General features: G+C 36.8%; 1 protein-coding gene across 6 annotated transcripts in view; it reads right to left on the bottom strand.

Annotated features, from left to right (window-relative positions):
• Window positions 1-5083: 5083 nt before the first annotated feature.
• RPS6KA3 (ribosomal protein S6 kinase A3) overlaps window positions 5084-21242 on the bottom strand; it is a 97597-nt gene continuing 81438 nt past the window's right edge. For all 6 annotated transcript variants that reach the window (XM_081124961.1, XM_081124958.1, XM_081124960.1 and 3 more), the window contains 7 exons: window positions 19465-19554; window positions 16704-16862; window positions 14899-15060; window positions 11701-11777; window positions 11093-11210; window positions 7238-7378; window positions 5084-6610 (listed from right to left, as the gene is read on the bottom strand). In XM_081124961.1, coding sequence (XP_080981087.1) covers window positions 6488-6610; window positions 7238-7378; window positions 11093-11210; window positions 11701-11777; window positions 14899-15060; window positions 16704-16862; window positions 19465-19554 — 870 coding nt within the window. In that variant the 3' untranslated portion in view covers window positions 5084-6487. The remainder of the gene's footprint in view (window positions 6611-7237; window positions 7379-11092; window positions 11211-11700; window positions 11778-14898; window positions 15061-16703; window positions 16863-19464; window positions 19555-21242) is intronic.

Below are 21242 nucleotides of genomic sequence, written 5' to 3'. Positions count from 1 at the left end.
TGCTGGCTGAGAGCAGACTTCCGGCGCTTTGTGACAAACCAGCCTCTCTGGGTTTGAGCAACTGGCTCATCAACTGTAATCTCACATCTCACGCAGCCCTTTCACCCGACCTACCAGGTTGGGAGTCTGAGGGGAAGGGCAAGGCTTTCCTACCATCCTCATTACCAAAGCGTAATAGCTGCATGACACTTATTACTTTAGAAATGTCTTCCCTGCCTCACTGTAAACCTCATTAGGCTGAGACCACATCTGTTGCTTTACCATTACCAGCACTTAGCAGAATGTCTGGCACACAGTAGATATTCATTACAGGCAGGAAGGAAAAAAGGGAGGGAGGGGAGAAGACCTAAATTCAGTGTGTACTCCCAAAATTCATATGTTGAATTCCTAACCCCTAATACCTCAGAATATGACTTTATTTGGAGATAGGGTGTTTAAAGAGTTGGCACCTTGATCTTGAACAACCAGACTCCAGAACTGTGACAAAATAAATTTCTGCCAGTCTGGTATTTTGTTATGGCAGCCCTAGCAAACTAATACGCTATCATAACATTAAACTACTAAAAATGTCTACTGGGAAGGAAAGGGATAACTGCAGGCTTATATATAACCCATTCCCTCTCTATCAGCAATCAATGACCTCAAATTTCCTTTTAAATGTTCTAATGATATTTACTAGTAAAAGAAAAAAGTCCTTCTTTCTAAAATGCTTTTAGCAAGATATGCTTAGTCTATAGAGATAGCTTCTTGTAAACTTGCAGTTTATGGATTTATGAGGTATGGTTGGCTGGAGAATGGGGGCTCATCATTTAAATTGTGTAATTAACAAGGCATCAAAAGGAAGTTTGCAAAACCAAATGACTCCCTTTGTTTAAACAAAGTCTCCGCATACATCTCACAGAAGGAAACTTGTTCTTTAATTCTGAATCAATCCAAAATGTACCATAATGAGGGATAAAAAGGTTGTTTTGGAGCTAAATCTAATAATCTTGGACTTCTCAGGAAAGATTCTCATGTGTGCCAGGTGATTACCCTGTATCCTTTGAATGATTAATCACGTTTGGTATTGGGTAAGATCTATGACTGATGTGAGTCTGATTTGACAAACTTTTTAGGCTAACCAAAACTTTGCATGGAGAAATTAATCTGTACTTCTTAACTCAGAAACATTCCTGTTTTAAGTTCTACCAATCCAATTTGATAAATTTGTACTTTGGATAGAATAATTTGATAATATGAAGGACTAATCATCATGTAATCGAAATAATCTGATAAAGGAGCATATGTGCATTTATTTGAAACTTTATTATATAAATTTTCATTTCTTTTAAAGATTACAAAACCTGTTCTGTGACAGGAATACAAGCAATATTGTTCCAGGATTATTCATGGATACATCTGAAAGAGCTTAGATTACACATTAATAGTATGATTTGAAAACTTCCCAGATTATACTCTTAAACAATTTAAGTATTCATTGATATTTAATCCTTTACAAGCATTTCATAATTACGGCAGCAGTGCCAAGCATCTGATACGATTTAACCACCAATAAAAGGTACAATACATATGAACTCATGATATGGTACCTTGGGCTTCTGGCATGCCTTACTAGAGAGAAACTAGTATAAAGTAAGATCATATATAATAGTAGAAAAATACTTGATTTTTTTCTTTTTTAAAAACCTTTTAAGTAGATGCCCACCCCATTCCCACCCATGGCCAAAAATGCAAAATAATTACATCCCTCAGGTGTATACTTTCCCTTCTGCGTAGGGTAACAGTTAAGGTAAACCTAATACATGTACATAACTTTAAGAATTAAAAACTCATCACCCATAATTATTAAGGATGCTAAGAAATAGCAATACCTTGAAGCATTTTTTGATTAAAAAACAAAGCTTTAGATGGAACACTACACTTACAAGAACACAAACTCAAACCTTTATCCTTATATGCCCTTGCTTTGTATTTAAAAGTTCTACTTTAAATACTTGTTTGAAAAACTCAGTATACAGTTCATTCAGTACTATAGTGATAATAGGAGTAAAGATTTTCACTTCCATTAGATATTGAACTAATCTACTTAGAGGACTACTATAGCAACTCTCTTCTCACATACACTTATGTATACTGTACTCAAATGGTATGTGCTCTAAAGAGGTTTCTTTGAGGTTTGCACCTCTGAACTTAGTCTCTAAACTTTCCTTTCCACTAGTCTCTATTCGATGTCATATATTTTGCTAGTTGCTCTGGGAGAAGTCATGGACATTTAAACAGCTTATCATGCACTTCAAGGTTACATGGAAAAATAATGAGGACAGTGCCTTAAGAGGTAGGAAGTAGGCTCTTATCCCAACCCTTGGTATGCCCTGTTATGAACAGTTAAAAGACTGGAATCAAAGTGGTAAATGTGAGACTAATAGTAAATACAAGGCTTAAGAAAATTAAGTCAACTTAGTTACTAGAATTCTTTGAGAACACTCACATTGGAACCAGTTACAAGTCGCTCAATCACAGAATACAGCAGTGTCAAAAATACAGAAAGAGCCCTGTAGATATAAATTCTTCTTGGCCATCCACACTTAGGTATTATCATTCTGTAGATTCTTCACTAGAAAAAGTGGTTAAGCATGGCTCTGCAGAATACCACAGTCCCAAGAAAGTGAATTTCATTCCTTCATTAATTGGTCTCCACCAATGGTCACTTGGGGAGACCAGCAAAATGTAAGCAATCTGGAGGTGAAAAGAGGATGATTTTCATTTATTGAAATAAAAATATGGAGTTAAGTCAACCTCTCTGTGAATTAAATAAGGCTCAAAGTATACATCCAGTTTGTTAGTCACATGGAGTTAGACCTTTCGGAGGGATAGACTCTAGAACTAGACTGGAACCTCCTGGTTTAAGCACCAACGGTCAGCCATGAAACCTATCAAATTTGTTAATCAGAGAAAACAGACCTTTCTTACCCTTTACATTCCTGAGATATCTGTCCTAATGTCTTCATAAATCTCAAGTGCTCAATACCATCATGAGAGAGAATTTTCTCTATGAAATATAAAGGAAACTGAAATATTTCATGACATTTATAAAGGCCAGGAAGTAGAGAATATCAAAGCTATGTTGAGATGTGTACTGCTGGCTGGCTTCCATGGTGATGAAGCGTATCTGTACCATGGCCCCCAAATCTTGAATGTTTTTCTGCTCTCATCTCAGGCTGGACCTACCCCAGCCCCTTTCCTACCCAAACTATTCTGCCTATTCGTGAAGCCTTTGCACACCTCCCCCTTCAAGTCTTTTCTGGTCCAAGGGTACAGGGCACAACTAACAGCTAACAGGCCAACCTCACCTCCCATGATGTCCCCTGGCCCCAACAGCACCACTTCTTAGACACAGATGGGAAACGGTTGACCCAAACCTGCTCCTTGCAGCCCACCACATGTGAAATGTGGAATCTCTGCCTTTCACACACCACACACACCCTCTCCAGACACTGGCTAAGTTAACTTTTCCCACCTGTCAGCTTCACAGAATCTCAACTCTGCCTTGTCAAAATTATTACATTTTTGGACTTTTGGGGTTGCTTGTGAATAAATGAATCCATATAAAATCTGTTAAAGACAAGGGTCTAATGGACTTAGAAAGAAGACATCATCTCTGTAAATTAGAGAGCAGAAATAATTTATATAAAAAATTAAAAAGGACAAAAAACTTACCTTAGTTTAACATCACTTGCAAGGGAAGATACAAAACACATGGTAGTATAATCTGTATTTTCCAGTATGTGCTCGGCAATGCTAAATGCAATCTACCATTTAGGATATTATTTTGGATTATAAGCTAAGAGGAGGTTTGTGAAAGTGGCCTGAGAGTTTAGTTCCTTCTTTCACATTGAAGTATCTTTAAGACTGAACTAATACCTCCTGGGAGAAGCCCTGGTAACCAGCAACACTAACTGGTAAAGGGCCTCACTACCACAACTATAGGGGCCTGGAGGAATTGGACATGAAATTAATGGAAAGGTTAACCCAGCACAAGCACTACATTGAGACACACTGTTGGCCAAGTCTGTCCGTTGTAAGTCAAAGGCAATAGGAACACCAGAACCACAGATAAAATAAGTGATGCTTATGAACTGCATTTTAGGCAGAAAGCCTTGTTTTGTGAACATATAGCCTGCTTTTCTCCAATAAAACTGGCAGTTGGACTAGGCAAAGAAGGCAATTATCTTTGAAAGCAATAAACTTGGCATTCATATACCAGTAGAGGAGTGCCTCAAGAAATATGTAGTTTTTGAACACCTCAGTTCCTGGTTGGCTGATAATCTGAAGGGAAGGCAGCATGGTGTTATGGTGAGAAAAACTGAATGGGAAATTAAGGATTCTAGTCTTTGCTTTGGGTCATAGGTTTCTTACATGCAATATGAAAAAGTTGTACTAGATGACTTATAAGGATTTACACATTCACTTCTGGTTCTAAAAGACTACAATGGAAAATACACCTAAGCAACTATGGAATAGCGTCAGTGTCAAAATCTGAAAATATATGCCCAGAGTTATAGTAACATCTTAAAAATGACAAGAATTTGGGATGAGCGTGGTTTAAAACACTGAATAAAAAGGAAAAAAAGAGCTTTCTTTCCAGGCAATGAAAAGCATCCATATATTCAAGAATTTAAAAAACCTTCTCCATCTGGATCTTCTGAAATCCCTCCTCTTATACATTTTTTTAGAAGATAAACTTACATTTCATTTCTAAGCAAGAATCATTTTGCGTCACTTAGGCAAAAGGAATGTTATAGATTTTCCCTCTCTTTAATTGCATAGAGGAGAAATTAAGGAATAGCAAGTGGCTTCCAAGACAGACAAACCATGCTTTCTTGGCTTTGTACTCTCAAGGGAAAGATTTAAAGCTTCTGGCAGAAAAAATATTTCTGATGTAAATGGCTTAGTACATGATGAAGGAAGATCTGTTTAGGGACATTCTTGATGAAGTAAGTTAAATCACTTTTTCTTTACTCATGTGTTTTTCATATTACATATTGGTGTATGGTAGGTAACTTGGCAAAGATACAGGTCATAATGAATACAGAAATTTCTTTAATCAAATGAAATTACGGAAACCACCACATTAGATGTAGATAATGAATACTGTAATCTAAGCAGACTCAGTGACCATTATGAAAACTGATCATATCTGAAGTTAAAGGAAGTATTACATGGCTATAAATCATCAGGAGGAATTCAGAAAACACTCAATACTAGACATTCCGTTAACCTACCTTAGCTATGATTTCAGGTTAGAACAGATATTGTTTGATCAAGAATGTTTTATTCCCTAGAATAAGAAAGTTTAATCCAATTTTATATAGAGGCTTGTGGCTTTTACACACTCAAATTAGTGTTTAATACAAGAACAGGTATCCTGTTACTCATATGCTAAATTCTGCAATTTGATCAATTTAAACATGAAATATCCAATGGGACTTGAATGGCCTATTGCTAAAATTTCCTTTGCCAATTTCTTCACCATGACTCTCAAAGGCCTTTGATGTATATTGGCAAAATTCCAAATTATATGCCAATACTAAGTATGGACACTATTTAAGATTAAAAGTGCAACAACTACTTCCTTAATTTAAAAAAAAGAACCTAAAGAGTTGCAAAGTATATGAACTAACTTCATAGGTGTACTCTTGATGTCATGCCACAGACATATAACTTTCTCTATCGTAACAGCTCTCTAGGTTAGTCTGACAGAGCACCCGACTTTAAGTAACAAACGAACGAACGAACCAGTGAAACAGACATGGGGAAAGATATGTACATTTTGAAAGTATTACATTCAACAGCTGTTCCACAATCCGGCCATTTTTAGGGCTGTCCAACAATACTGTTAATCCAGGTGAACTATTTAACCAGATTTAATAGTCAATTGGTTAATAATAATAGATCCCAAGTTAAACAAGGCATGTATACATTAAAGAAAGCAGTACAGAAATGTACTGTGTATGAACTGTTTACAAAAACATACAAAATGTTGGATGGCACAAAGGATACAGTGCTAATATAAACGGATTGTTTAAGCTAAGTGCTTAACATAAACTGTCCATCCCTATAACTAACAAAGAATATTTAAGGGACATGAAATATTTCCTATAAAAATAATGCTATATGGTGTAGAGTACTTTATTCAGTGTATTTTAGGTGGTATTCATATGTTCATTCTTCTTCTTCTTGATTCAGTGAATGTATCTTCATCATGTTTCCATTTTCATTTCACCCGAAGCTCCAGGAAAATCTAACTTGCTAACAATCATGTAAAGCGAGAAGAGATGAAAGCGGGAGCAGCAGCAGGAGCAGCAGCATTATGGGTACCAGCTGGGACAGTGTGTGCTTGCAGGTGTCTCTCAGATATGTGCTACCTGTCGCCAGAACTTGTGCTATTAACTTACACCATGGTACCAAATATTTCACTGAGGTCACTTCACAGGGCTGTGGAGGTGATTTTTTTAATACCTCTACGCTGAGCAAGAGTAGAGCGGCCTACTGGTTCCAAAACTGGTGACTGATTACGGTTTAAAGCAGAATATGTAGCTGCCATGGCACCCTGAAAACAGGAAAGAAATGTCAAAACAAAAATGACAATGGGTAGTCATGTACACAGAACATGAAATGAACATTTTCCCCCCCAGATAATTTCTTCACTAGCAAACTTACATAGATTTTATTAGGCTTATAATGAAAATAACCACACTGGCCAAATCCTCTGATTTAACTACAATTGAAGAGGCCAGTGTAGGAGGAGGTTGAAATGATGGATGAGAGGACAGGGATGGGCCCATAACAAGCAGTCCTCACTTTTCTCAGGACCATTCAACTTTTTTCCTTTGCAATTTTTAATTTCAGAGGCAGCAAATCATGCTCTTTTGGAATTTGTAGTTTGCTCTGGGTTGTGCATAAGAGATTAAAGTATAAAGAAAATAGGAAATCCATAAGCTTATCTGATGGATAAATTCAGAAATTTAGAAGTCATTCTTAAACAAGACTTATTACAATACTTCGGCACAGCTTGACTTTTTCTTTTCTAAATCACCCATTGTAAGAGAATCCCACAGGAGAACCGAACGCAGGCTGAGGGACAGTGAAAGGTGCAGGTGCTGTGATGTGGAGAGGGCATCTCATAGTCTCTCTTGGAGGATATGTGGGAAAAAAGGGCCTGAATGGGGCCCCTCACCTTGACCAGATGTGGTGCGTCCTGTCTGTTTAGCTGGTATTGTGGCAGTTGGTCCCAGTGGACTATCCAAGGGTGTCTGAGCACAAGGGCAGCAGTCAATCTCTGATGAGGGTCCACATGAAGCATCTTTGACACCAGGTCCTATAATGGGAAGAATAATAATAAAGCAAGCGTAAACCTTTTTGTTTGATTTTATAGCACTAGATACTGTTGAGATTTTTCCTAATTATGACAATATTTTTTCCTGATAGTAGGTAGACCTTGGGGCTTAAAGTGATAGGGGGAGGGGTATGTAATATGAATAGGACCACAGTTGTTTAATGATTACTCACCTAACTATAGATAAGAGGTTTTTTTTTTTGTTTTGTTTTGTTTTGTTTTTTTCACAGACCCTGGGAAACTGGAAGATATGTTGCAAAAAGAAAATACACTTTAGCAGACCAAGGACAGGACATGCTTTGACTTGGTTGCTGTGCCTGGATCTTGACTTCCCCTCCAGGAGTTTGCCTCAGGAATGCTGACCATTCTCCTGTCCCAGGAACAGGCTGAGCTGTTTGTAACATCACAGAAGATTAGCCACCTTGTTATTGGACTTCATGCTCCTGAAGGCCGGACTACAGACCCTCCACTCCCCTTTTCTGTTACACTAGGAGCTGCATGTAGCTATCTTCCCTCTTCCCTATATAATCAGCCAGCTGGCAGAAAAAGGCAGAGCAAAATTTTCAGGATGGCCTGCTCTCCCCATACTGCCATCATTACTGGAATAAATGTTCATATATGATTTAACCCTGTCTCTGCTTAATTTGGCTCAAGTAGTAACAGGCGGCCTCGGACATGGTCTAGTATCAAAAGCAATTATTTGGTCAACATGACAATTTGTTTTGTGTGTGTGTTTTTTGTTTTGTTTTTTAAAAAGCAAAAACTTAATCTCTCCTCCCTGAGTAACAGTAATTTTCGTGCATTACAAATGGTGAATTACCATATTTTATGTATCTTTTGGGTTTTTTGGGCTCTTTTTTTAACCTTAGATATTCTGAGGTTTCCACATTTTTGGAGATTTACTTGTAAGTAATTTTTAGCCACTTAAGACTCTTTTGTGCTGCTAGTAATACTGAAAAGCAGAACTATCCAATAATAGGAACTTAATTAAGAGAGTTCTAAATGCCCCTCCTAAGATTACAGAATTCTGTTTTGTTCTACTTCAAAAGCAACTCATGGGCATTATAGAAAAATCAGAAATGCAGAGAAGCAAAAGAATAGAAAGAATACCCAGAATCCTACTCTTTTGGGGACAAATGCTTCCTATCTATCCAAATGCTTTCCTATGCATGAAACATGGATCCATATAATTACTATATAGTAGTTTTATACGCTCCAAAATAACACAATTGTGATTTATAAAAGCCATGTACCACTTGTTTATATATCCTATAGAATTCAAGTTTTAACCTATATGAAGCTCACAGGCACTGGGGGGAAGTTCTCCTATCAGTATAGCTCAGGGCAGCACGACTTCCCTCAGCATGTTTATGGGACAAGTAATTTGCTGTTCATCATCCTCTGTGTTACTAGTTCTTAGCGCACGTCGGAACAGCCACTGCAGGCACAGCATGTGTTAAAACTGCTGCAGAAAGTCAGGCCACAGGACAATCACCATGCGTGGGATGCGGTGTGATCAAGTGCTAATAATTCACTGAACACTGTTTATGAGCAGTGACTCTTGGATTGAAATATGTACACTATCGTTGAAGATATGTAATATTTATTTATGTTGGTGAAATTAATACAGTGTTTTTTGTTTGTTTTTAATATATCTTTATTGATTTCAGAGAGAGGAAAGGAGAGGGAGAGAGAGAGAGAGAGAAACATCAATGATGAGAAAGTCATAGATCGAGCCCACAATCTGGGCATGTGCCCTGACCGGGAATCGAACCTGGATAGCCTGGATCCCAGGTCGCCGCTCAACCGCTGAGCCACGCCCAGCCGGGCTAATACAGTGTTTTTTCCAACATATGGCCTATTCGCTAAAATTTGTTAAAAATAACAGTGAATTAATAACAGAAAAATCTGTTAATTTAATTATTAACAGATAATAATTAAATCTTGGTTAAAAGCATTTAAAAATTAACAGGGTGTGAATTTTCACATGTGACAAATGGACTGGAAATTTTGTCCATTAAATCTGAAGTCTGTTAAATCGAGGTCTGCGAAGTGGATGGTTTACTGTAATAATGTGGCATTTATAAGAACAGGCTGTAAATGGATGAAATTTTTGTGTGCTCTATTTGTATCTCCTCCTCACCTGTGTTTCTCTTTCACTCAAAAAAGGACACTGGAATGCAAGTGAATGAAACCAAATTACAGAAATTAGAGAGACAGCCTTGACTTGCTTTAACTTATTAAAAAGCAGGCAATGTCTAAGCCCTAATACTTTATTTGGTAACATTACTTGATATGCCCACAACTGACCATGGCAAAGTTTGTGGCAAACTCCACGGATAAAAATTCCTGCTACACAAAGTTAACTTAAAAAAGGAAAATCTGATCACTATAATGCTTAATATTTTTCAATAGTTCCCCAATACCTAGAGTGAACCCCCAAATCCTGAGAATGACCTACAAACCCTTTCATAATCTGGGTTCATCAGCTACCCTCTTACATGCACCCTGTACTCGTCATATCAAACTACTCACAGCTCCCTGGAGACATTCTGCCCTTCCTATGCCATCATGAGCACAAGCAGCATGTGCTGATCCCTCAGCGTGAGATGGACTACAGCCTTCTGTTCCGCAAAGCTACCTGGAAAATCCCTTCATTGCTTCTGGAACTTTTTCCCTGAAATCTTTCTGACCAAGCATCTTTAGCACAGAAAATGTACCACTGTAACAGCACACGTGACACTAGTTGGCCATTTCCCAACTAGATTGTGAGCTCCCTGAGATCAGGATTCTGAGTCATATCTTATCTATGGAGCCTTCATTTATTAAGTACACTGCAGTTGCTCAATACATGAATTAAAAAGGAAACAAATACGCAGAAAAATGAATTATCTGGTTTAAGAAATTTTATTGCTAAAAAGGAAAAGGCTAACATTTCATTTTAAATGCAGATGTAAAAGCAAATCAACTCGTTTCCACCTCTAAGAAAAATCAGCAAGCACTTTTACCAGTATGTCTCTTCTTCATCTCTTCTATATTTTTCTTATTTTGAAGTGGAAAAAAGAATTTTCAATGAATAGAGTGAAACTAGAGCAGAGGTGGAAACCAAGCCAGTGTTATTCAGGGGAGGGCAGACCTTTCAATGAGAAAGGCTTTTCAAATGGATTTCAAGTTGACACTATAAAACTATACTACTGTTTATTGTGAAATAGATAAGACCCCTTTCTTTATAATACAGACCGAAAACAGAACATGGTACAATTATTCTAGGGATTGAGAGCTCTGGAATCAGCTATTTACTTTGAAGCACCCACATGTATCTGGTGTGTAACTATGGACAAGTTCATACTAAAATTCTGTGCCTTGGTTTCCTTCTGTCAAATGGGGATACTACCACCTATTTTAAAGGGTTGATTAGAGGATTAAATGGATAATTTAGGTGAAGTGTAGCATGAAGCACAGAGTAGATATACAAATCATGAAGACTGCTACTATTAGTATTTATCATGTTCCTCAGCAAGAAGTAACTTTAGATGTATAGATAACAAAGCCAAACCAATTCCTTTTGAGAAAGAACCAAAATAATCGGTGCATTTTTGAGTTCAAGTTATTTGGTAACATCACTTCAAAATACTACTTTATGAACAAGTTTCTAATTGATATTATTTATTCTCACCAAGGATTATGAAAAATTACCTTTGCTGTGTCGGAAACAGAATTCCAATAACCACCACTGAGTGAGAATTTTCCGCTGCCGATGCGTGCCAATATTTCCTCTGGTGTATCATCAGGGCCATTTGCAAATGGAGTGTAACTAATTCATAATAAAATTAAAATGTTAATGAATAAAATGTCTCTTTTGGTTGGTAATCTTTATATTTATTTGCAGTATCGAAAAGTACTCTTGAGTAATTCAATTAATGTAATACTTTATTTAAAGTGAAAACTATCAACAATGTGAAGCTCCACAAATGAAATAATAAACTTAATATACAAAAATATAAATACTTTAAGATATGACACATTACAGAATAAAATATTTAAAATAGTGCATGTTTATGACATAAGAGTGAAAAAGGTATGGAAAGATCAATTTAAGACTTCAAGACATTAATAAATAGTACATTATAGAAAATTAGTAATGACACAGCTATAAATGTGGTATATATATATATACACACAGAATTGTATTAGAAAACGAGAAACCATGAAAAGATATTACAAAAAAGATTAAAAAAAACCCTAGATAATATAAACAAAATATTGATTAATAAATGCTTACAAAATATATAATATACACTTACCCAGTAAGCATTGTATAGAGGAGGACACCAAGACTCCATATATCACAAGCAGCATCATAGCCTTGTCGTTTCAAAACCTAGAAAAAGTAAAAATTAGTATTAACATACCACTGTTTATTAGATAGATAAGTTGTGGGAATGGAATTATATCTCCTAAATCAATATATATAAGAGAAACCTCAAGCCCTGGCCGGGTGGCTCAGCTGGTTAGAGCATTGTCAGGATATACCAAGATTGCTGGTTCGATCTCCGGTTAGGGCACATAAAAGAGGCAACCAATGAATGCATACATAAGTGGAACAACAAATCAATGTCTTTCTGTCTGTCTGTCTCTCTTTCTCCTCTCTCTCCCTTCCTCCCTCTCTCTCTCAAATCAATAAATTTGTTGCTCAGTGGTTAGAGCGTCAGGCCTCACACCGAAGGGTCGCGGGTTTGATGTCCGGTCAAGGACTCATGCCTGGGTTGAAAGTTCAATCCCCGGCCCTGGTTGGGGGTGTGTGTAGGAGGCAACCAATCATTGTGTCTCTCTCTCACATTGATGTTTCTGTTTCCCTCCCTCCCTTCCACTCTCTCAAAAAATCAATGGAAAAAATATCCTTGGGTGAGGATTAACAAAAAAAATAAGGAAAGCCTCAACTGAACATGATTAACAAACAAGACAATACATTAATCCCATTCTAGAACCTTCTACTACTAACAATTCATAAAACTGTTGCTATCTGAATTAACATTTACTGAATGCTGTCTTGGCACAGAGGACTATGAAAGTAAGTTTCTTATTTAAGTGAATGTATATTTTATATGGGACTGCAGAAACAGTTACATAAAATAGTACTTTTAAGAACACATACAACAGTACAAATGATATAGTGTAAAACTGTACTTTTATATCTACATAATTTGATTTATTCAAGCATTTAATAATCACCAATATAATCAGGCATGAACTGTGACAAATACAAAACAACTCTGGTTTCCTTAAGAAAATCAGTATCTGGCAGGGGACATAAACATATAGGGTGGGGCAAAAGTAGGTTTACAGTTGTTCATATAGCAAATAATACTATAATTAATAAATAATAATACAAGAATAAACTCTGTTTCACATACTCACAACTATAAACCTACTTTTGTCCCACCCTGTATATGTAGTTAACAATTCAACATAAGTATCATAAAATTATGTCTAAAGTGCTATGGTTATAAAGATGAGGAAGCAATTCATTCTTGATATGAGGAAAGAAGGAAGGCTAGGGGATAGCCTGCTTGTTCTGTGCCTGTAAGTAGAATTCAGGAGGCAAAGGGAGGAGGCGGGGGAGGGCAGATGACACTCAAAGGGCAGAGACAAGAGAGAAGAGCATAGTTAGCGACAGTTCTGTATGGCTAGATCTCTAGGTAGGGCATACCAGAGAGACTGAAGGGCTTTTATACATATGTTGTTAAAAATTTTAGATTTTTTTCTCTAGGCAATCAGATGTCATTGAAGCATTAGACAGGAAAATAAAATAAGATCTGTATACCAGAAACATAACTCAAGGTATAGAAGAAATGCTGGCAGGATCAGATACTGGAGACAATGCCACCCAATAGGAAGCAATTTGTAGCAAACTAAGTCAAAGGCTATGAAGACCTGCACTGTAGAGGCTGGATATATAGGGTAAGGGGAAAAGGGTCTAAAATATTTAGGGAACAAAATGGAAAGGATTTGGTGACAGACTGAATGTAGAAAAATGATAGGGAGGATATGAGGAAGACTTCCAAATTTTAACTTGGATGACTAAATGGAGAACAGGAGACAAAGAATTAAAAGATCAGGTCTAAGAAGAGTTTAATCATGGAAGATATCCTGAAGAAGATAAATTTGGAGGCAGGTTTTGAAGCAAAAACATACCAATGGGCCAAGGCATAACAGCTACAGGGTGATTTCTAGAAGCAAATTCCTTGCATGCAGTAGGAAATACTCAAGAGGGAAGATGAGATGGCTAGAGTAAGTGGCCACATTTGGACACCAATGTGTCAGAGGCTGAGGATATGTGGACAAACAAGCAAAAAAATCTGTCCCTTACCAGTTCTAGTACCACTGGGAGAACAGATGCAAGTAGTCTTATAAAAAATATTTTATACCTCAAAAGTAACAAAATTACAAAAAAGTTTAAAAAATAAAGGGGAAATTCAACTCTATAATCCAACTACCCTAACATTACCAACTATTATTGTTTTTGTGAAAAATCACTGCATGATACAAGTATAGACTTTGCAGCCAGATGGTCTGGGCTCAAATCTAGGCTTGACCTCAGAAAAATTACATAACCTCTCACTGTGTACCTGGTTTCCTGTAAAATGCTAATAAAAGCACTCACCTCACACAGTTATAATGAGAATGAATTATTATATGTAAACTACATGTTGTGAGGATGAAATCAGTTACTATATGTGCCTGGCACATAAGCCCTATATCAAGGTTTACTATTACTTTCTATTATCTTGTTCATAGTTACTTATTTTTTACACAGTGATAAAAACGTAAAAAATCTTGAGGGCAAAGCAGTGGATTTGAGATTTACTACAATGGGGAACTGCAATTTCTTAAGGAAAGAAGCAATTTGATCAAAGCAGTGATTGAATAAGACTTTAGTAGCTTTCTGGCTCTCTTGTGGAATGACCAATGACAGCAGAATGACAAGAGGGAGTAATGTGCACCTGGGCTGTGGCAGTCACCTGCGGGGTGGTGAGAGAAGCGGGGGCTAGGATGGCGGTTCCATGAACAAAAGAACCCTGACATGGTTTTTGGGGATAAGAGATGGTAACTAGTTATGTAGCTAAAGCCAAGAAGAGACCATGATGTGTTAGCCTCGAACATACAGAAAGATAGTGACAAAACCAGGGAATTAGAAGGATATTAGGAAAAGTAGAAAATAAGCTAGTTTCCATTTAATTCTATGCACTTATGAACACAAAAGTGATAGTAGACATCTACAGATGTCTGATTATACAGAAAGAAGTCAGGGCAGGAAGAAGATTGTAGGTAGTGGTGGACTGATGACAGAATGAACTATCAACAGAAGAAAAAGGGTCACTATTTTATTCTAATTATTTGTTCATTAATTCTTCAATTAGAGATTAATTATTCTACATTAAACACAGAAAATAAGTTTTTAAATATACTAAAATACTGCAAGCAAACTATTTCATAATTACCTCTGGTGCAACAAAATTTGCAGTATAACAAGGTGTCATGAGAAGACCATTTTCTGCTCTTAGCTGTTTGGCAAAGCCAAAATCACAAATTCGAATGGATTCTGGATTGCCAGATTCATCCACATAAAGAATGTTGCTAGGTTTCAAGTCTCTGTGAACCACCTAAATAAAACACAAAGTAAAGAGGTACATTTACAATACATTTCCACTATAGAGAATTCTTTATTCAAAACTGTCAGGCAATGCACTTAACAAAATAATGAATGCTGACTTTTAAATTATCCCAACATTATAAAATGCTGATAATGTAAATGTAACTTAACACAGAACTGGAGCAAAGAGAGAGGGAAGAAAGAGTAGTATTTAATTCCCCCTCTTTGTCCAACTGAGTAAGTAGGTTAAGGAGAAATGCAAATAGCAATAGTGTCTGCCTCCAGATTATTCATTCATTAAACAAATATTTATTGAATGCCATGTGCCAGGGTATTATACATGGAGCTGCACATACTGTGGTGAACAAGACCCATAAGACCCTTGCCTTTACATGCTAGGAGCTTACATGGTAGTGGGGAGGCAGAGAATAAACAGGTGAGAGATGGGGCGCAACTAGGGAGGTCAGGGAGAGGCCCTAGAGGAGGTAACATCTGTTCTAAGAGCTTCAGAACAGAATGAACAAGCCAGGACAGTGGGGCACAGTCATTCTCAGTAGAGGGAACAAACAGCATGTACAATGCTTGTACACAGCGAACTTGTGCTGACAGACTCAATGGATCAGGCACGGGGTTTAGGAGTAAAAAGGAAAAAAAATCCAGACTTTATGTATTCGCTATTTGATACCCATGCAACACTGTCACACACACACAAAGATACCATTCCTTTAGAGTTTTGTATTATTTTCCCCCTTTAATCACCTACTTGAATACTTCTTTTATCATAAGCCTCTCTGACTCTCCTTGCTAGACTTATGTGTTTCTTTCATCATCAAATTCTGAGTCTATATTCTGATCAATCACCTCAGTTTTAGTTCCCAGCATCCCAAACATGACTTCTCCTGGCTACAGTACTAGGTGACTCTTGACCAGCAGGAAGTCAAGAAGCTCTAGTATTAAATCAAAACCATCCAAGTGTTAACTTCTAGGGGGAGGAGACAAACAAAAGGAAAAGAAACTCCTTAAGGAGCAATCTATTTTTTTCTTGCTTCCAATTCCTCTTCACCTCTGCTGTTCTCCTTTCCTCTCTCCCTCCCCTCGTTTTCTCCTTTGCCCTTGTTCCCCCACCACATTTCCCTTCTTTTACAAACATGATTTTTATGCTATTTACTAATAACCTGCAGGAGGAAATGGGGAGAGCATCCACCAGCCAAAAGCCAGGTGACTATTTGGCCTCATATGTTTGAAGGATTTCCTTTTATGAGTGAACACAACCCATGATTCTCTGGTTCTGTTTCGAAACTTGAAATAGGCCCATTTCTCAAGAGTACAGAGCGGCACAGCAAAACAATGCTATGTCTTCTAGTTCAGAGCATCTCATCCACTTTTTCTTGGGAAGCATAAGAATTTAATATAAACAAGCTAGGATTTCAAAGCAACACTTCAAGCTTAATGAGAGAAGTTTATGTATAGGAGAATAGCAGAATTAAGCTAATAGCAGTTATTTCCCATTACATGCATAAAGTAACTTCTTCTACCTTTGTAATTTTAGCTCAAACATGAAGAAAAGAACAAAGGTATTTATGTGTATGTATGTATACATGTACATATATATATTTATAACATTTATATACATAACACGTTAAAAAGACTTACCCCTTGAGCGTGAAGATATTCAACAGTTTTGGTTATAGTAAACAGGACAGCGCTGGCCTCTCGTTCAGAGAAAAATTTCTGTCTAAGTATTTTATCCAGCAATTCACCCCCTTTCATAAGTTCTGTCACTACATACACATATTTTCCATCATCGTATACCTATGAAATTCAACACCAAAATGTAAAAAAATTATTTGAAGCTTTACATGTGCTCAGAACAAAGTTTTTTACGTATTAAAGATAAATTAAAACTTACTTTATATCCAAGGAAAACTTTACTTATCACAACTAATGGAGGATATAAATCTTGCAAACCATTTATACACATAAGAATATTAAAATAGGAATTGATGAGATCAAATGTCAGAAAAACCACCTGTAATTTCCTTCTGTGAAACTTAATTCATGGAAATCAAAGTAACTATGGGCATTGTATACAAAAGGACACTGAACTTTTGCATTTAGGGTTTGTTCCTCTTGATCTTTCTATCTACTGCTGAGGGCAGGGACTGCTACAAAGACATACTCCTGTGATTTTCCTGGAACTTCTGCAAGTGCAGAAATTCTGCATTTATATATATAGGACAATGAATTATTCTAGTTTTGGTTAAACCGAAAGTCAAGTTGTGGCAAGAATTAAGTAGGAAGATTAAGTAGCAAAGAGAAATTCTATCCAACCACCCAGAAGCACGCCAGTTTACTCCTAATGTAGAAATAGAATGCTTACTGTAATTTTGGATTTATATTCCTGGCAATTCTGAACTGAAATAACCCCTTTATTAAACTTTGGTCCCTTTTACTCCCCCTTCACCATGGTTACTACACACCTTTAATTAGCTTCAGAAAAGGCACCATGTACTGGGGCCCCAAATATGGAAAAAACAAGGCACCTGCCCTCAAACTTTTTATTCCAGTAGGGAGAAACAGACAAAGATATAAGAATTTTTAAAATGCTGGAGGTGTTGTAACAAAAGGGGAAAGTTTTAAAGACTTTGGAATTTGAAATTAGGAATGGATCAAAAAAAAAAAAAAATGACAACAGTGCCTTGGCTGGGTGGCTCAGTTGGTTGGAGCATCATCCTGGGTACCAAAAGGTTTCAGGTTTGATTCTTGATCAGGGCACACATATCTAGGTTGCCGGTTTGATTCCCAGTCAGGGTGCATACAGGAGGCAACCAATCGATGTTTCTCTCTCTCTCTCTAAAGAAAAAAAAAAAATCAATAAAAAAAAAAATATCCTTGGGTAAGGTTTAAAAAAAAATGACGACAGCTTAGGGAGTTTCCAAGGCAAGGATGCGAGACGTATTTTCTATACTTCCTTTTTTTTCCTTTTTTTTAAAGTTTCATTTTTTTAAAAAGTATATCTTTATTGATTTCAGAGAGAAAAAAAGGAGAGGGAGAGAGATAGAAGCATCAATGATGAGTCATTGATCGGCTGCCTCCTGTATGCCCCCGACTGGGGATCGAGCCCACAACCTGGGCATATGCCCTGACAGGGATTAGAACTCTGATTGCCTGGATCCTAGGTCGATGCTCGGGCTCTATACTTCCTTTTTAATTTACTTGGTTGGATTCTTGGAGGTTATATTAATTAAAAAGTCACTTAGGTTAAAGAGCTTCGCATTTTTTTAAAATGTATTTTTATTGATTTCAGAGAGAGGAAGGGAGAGGAATGATGATGAAAGAGTCATCATTGATTAGCTTCCTCCTGCACGCCCCCTACTGGGGATGGAGCCCGAAAACCCGGACATGTGCCCTGACCGGGAATTGAACCGTGACCTCCTGGATCCTAGGTCGATGCTCAACCGCTGAGCCACGCCCAGTTGGGCAACAGCTTCACATTTTAATGTGACTAAATTAACATTCTAACAACGAGCTGTGATAAATTTATCTGAGGACACTGAAATTTTGGGTTAGGAGGAGAAAGGAGGGTGAACTTTGGAATTCAGAAAGTCTAAGAGGTGAAAGATGAAAGGTTTCTCAGAAGTCCTCTGGCTCAGCTGCCCACATGACATCTGTTCTACGACAACCAGATATGGCCTTTGAGCCTATATGACTACCATCAGCAAGAGAGGACTTAATGCTGCCGGGGGAATTCATACTCTTTGCAAAGAGCTCTATTATGATAAAAGTCATAAGTAGCAGGGAAAGGATACCTCACTTGTCCTGGGGGTGGTGATGGGCAGGGTAGGCTTCCTGGGGGAAGGAATGCTTTAGCAAAGTCTTAGATGTGCAGTAGTTAGCCAGGTAAAGAAAAGAAATGGTGTTCTCAACTAAGAGAACCACAAATTCAAAGACAGAGCAGCACGAGAAAATGAGGAGCATACGGTTTGTGAGGAAGTGTGAAAACTATGAATGGAGGAGCAAGGATCAGAAGTGATGAGAGGTATGAACTGTAGGCAGAGAAGTACCATGGTTAGATATGAGTGCTGCTCTCTCTGGCAGTATTATTAAAGACAGTTTGGGGAGTCCATGGAGTATGAGACTAGTCAATCCTGAATATTAACACTCAAATGTTCCAGTAAATGCAGATATTAAAAGCAATGATGTCAACAATACTTTTCTTCTTACAGCAAAAGTAGAAAATTTAACTATATAAACGTATTTTTCTTTATAACTAAAATTGTGCTATATATGTTGTCATTCAATCTAGTTTTTTACTTACTATATTCAGTTCTTTGTCTACCACATAACATCTGAAAACATTCCAGATGCAAGTTAGACAACTGATTCAAATGTCTACGTTAAAGAATCTACTTACATCCTTTAGAGTAATAATGTTTGGATGCTGTCCATAACGAAGAAGAATTTCAATTTCTTCTGTTGGGTCTCTCTTGCTTTTATCAATAATCTAAAAGGCAAATATTAATCACAAAATCTCATGAACTTTAGTTATAAACCTTAAATATTTACAGCTACAGACCTTGGGTAGCAGCTGATGTAAACACTGTATACATAAGCCATTTATTAACCAGTTTTATTCAAGTACCTGGCCAGACTGTCTAATGAAAATTCAAAAGCAAGTCTTGATGTAGATGACAAGGCTGTAAAGTAAATTCTATGCCATGAGTCACATTCCACCAGGTCTCTTCAGTTTAAGTTTGTAGTAACTTTAAGACTTACTAAAAACTCAAAAGCCTCAAGAAAAGGTACCAAGAACAGAGTTAACATCTTTCTTTCACCCTTAAGCATCTTAAACTTTTGGGAACCCAGTCAACTTCTAAGCCCTGTCAATACAGATAATTAAGAGTCATATATATATATATATAAAAAATACCACCGTTAGCATCTGTTTATTAAATTAACTTTACTTCCTTTAATAAAATGCTTCAATGGAATATCCCATTAGTTGTAAGCTACGTATAAATATTAACAGTTCAGTAGAACAAGATTATTTCTGAAGCTAGGCAAAAAGCTAAGGAGAAAACCACACCTAGAATTTTACTTGGCTAGAATTAAGTTTAATTATTATAATAAAGCCCTTTAAAATACTAATACAGCTTTCCAACCCTTTTATGTCAGCTGCTTCTTAAAAATACTTCTCTTAATGTTTTAATCTGTTAAAGAAATATTGTATTTAAATAAGGTTTGCTTTCATCCAAAAGGGAGTCAAAAATAAATTTTGTGACCTTTTTATTTTCAATTTTAAAACAGCTTAGGAGTTAATGTATGCAATAAATACCCAACTGCTCTAGCAACCTAGCTTACAACTCTGAACATGAGCCAAATCTGGTATCTGAAATGGATTTAGTTGTAAAATGGTTCTGTATTTGGAAAACAGGAAAGACAAACATATAGGTGTCCACTGTTAATCAACTGTAAATGACAGTGTGGAAATAGGCAAATGGATGATTAACAGGAAAGGTGGATGGAACAGACATGCTGATTCAAGGGATACGATCTGGGGTTAGTCTTTTGAAAACCAGAACACACTGGAAGTGTTATTTCTGGCAACATTCTGATCTGCTAATCTGAGCCCAGCTGACATTAAATCCATACTTGTGCTTGTGGATCTTAGATTTGTAGCAATTTTAGTAGAAGCAAGTTGTGCTGGGATTGCTTTTATGACTCTAACTTAAGTCACAAGAATCCACAAATAGCTTCAAGATATTCTCAAGGTTTTCATACACTGCTTCTGGTTTCTGTAATTCAAAGAAGGCCTCAGGACATTTTTTGCCTTTTTCTGATGTGTTTATGAAGGCAAGGTACATCCTTAAACTGCCTACCAAGTACATTATTCACCTTCTCTCCTTCCATGTAAGCAATTTGAAAATTTCTATGTACCCCAGATTTCACTATGAGCAATGGGTAGAAGAGCAGATTAAAATGTATTTCTGGTTTATCTTTATAGCTGACAGAAAGCCTTACGGACACTGATAACTTGTTAAAGCAATTAGATCCAAGTTTAGAATAGTATTAACAATTTTTGTGTCTGCATGTTTTCTCAGATATTTGCTATGCATATGTAAAACACAATCATTTTTATTTTTACATATGAAATCCTACTATATAGTTAGATAAATAGATGGACGGATAGAA

The sequence above is a fragment of the Miniopterus schreibersii genome, assembly GCF_964146895.1.
Source record: "Miniopterus schreibersii genome assembly, chromosome: X".
NCBI lineage: Eukaryota > Metazoa > Chordata > Mammalia > Chiroptera > Miniopteridae > Miniopterus > Miniopterus schreibersii.
This window is presented reverse-complemented; position numbering and strand designations above follow the sequence as displayed.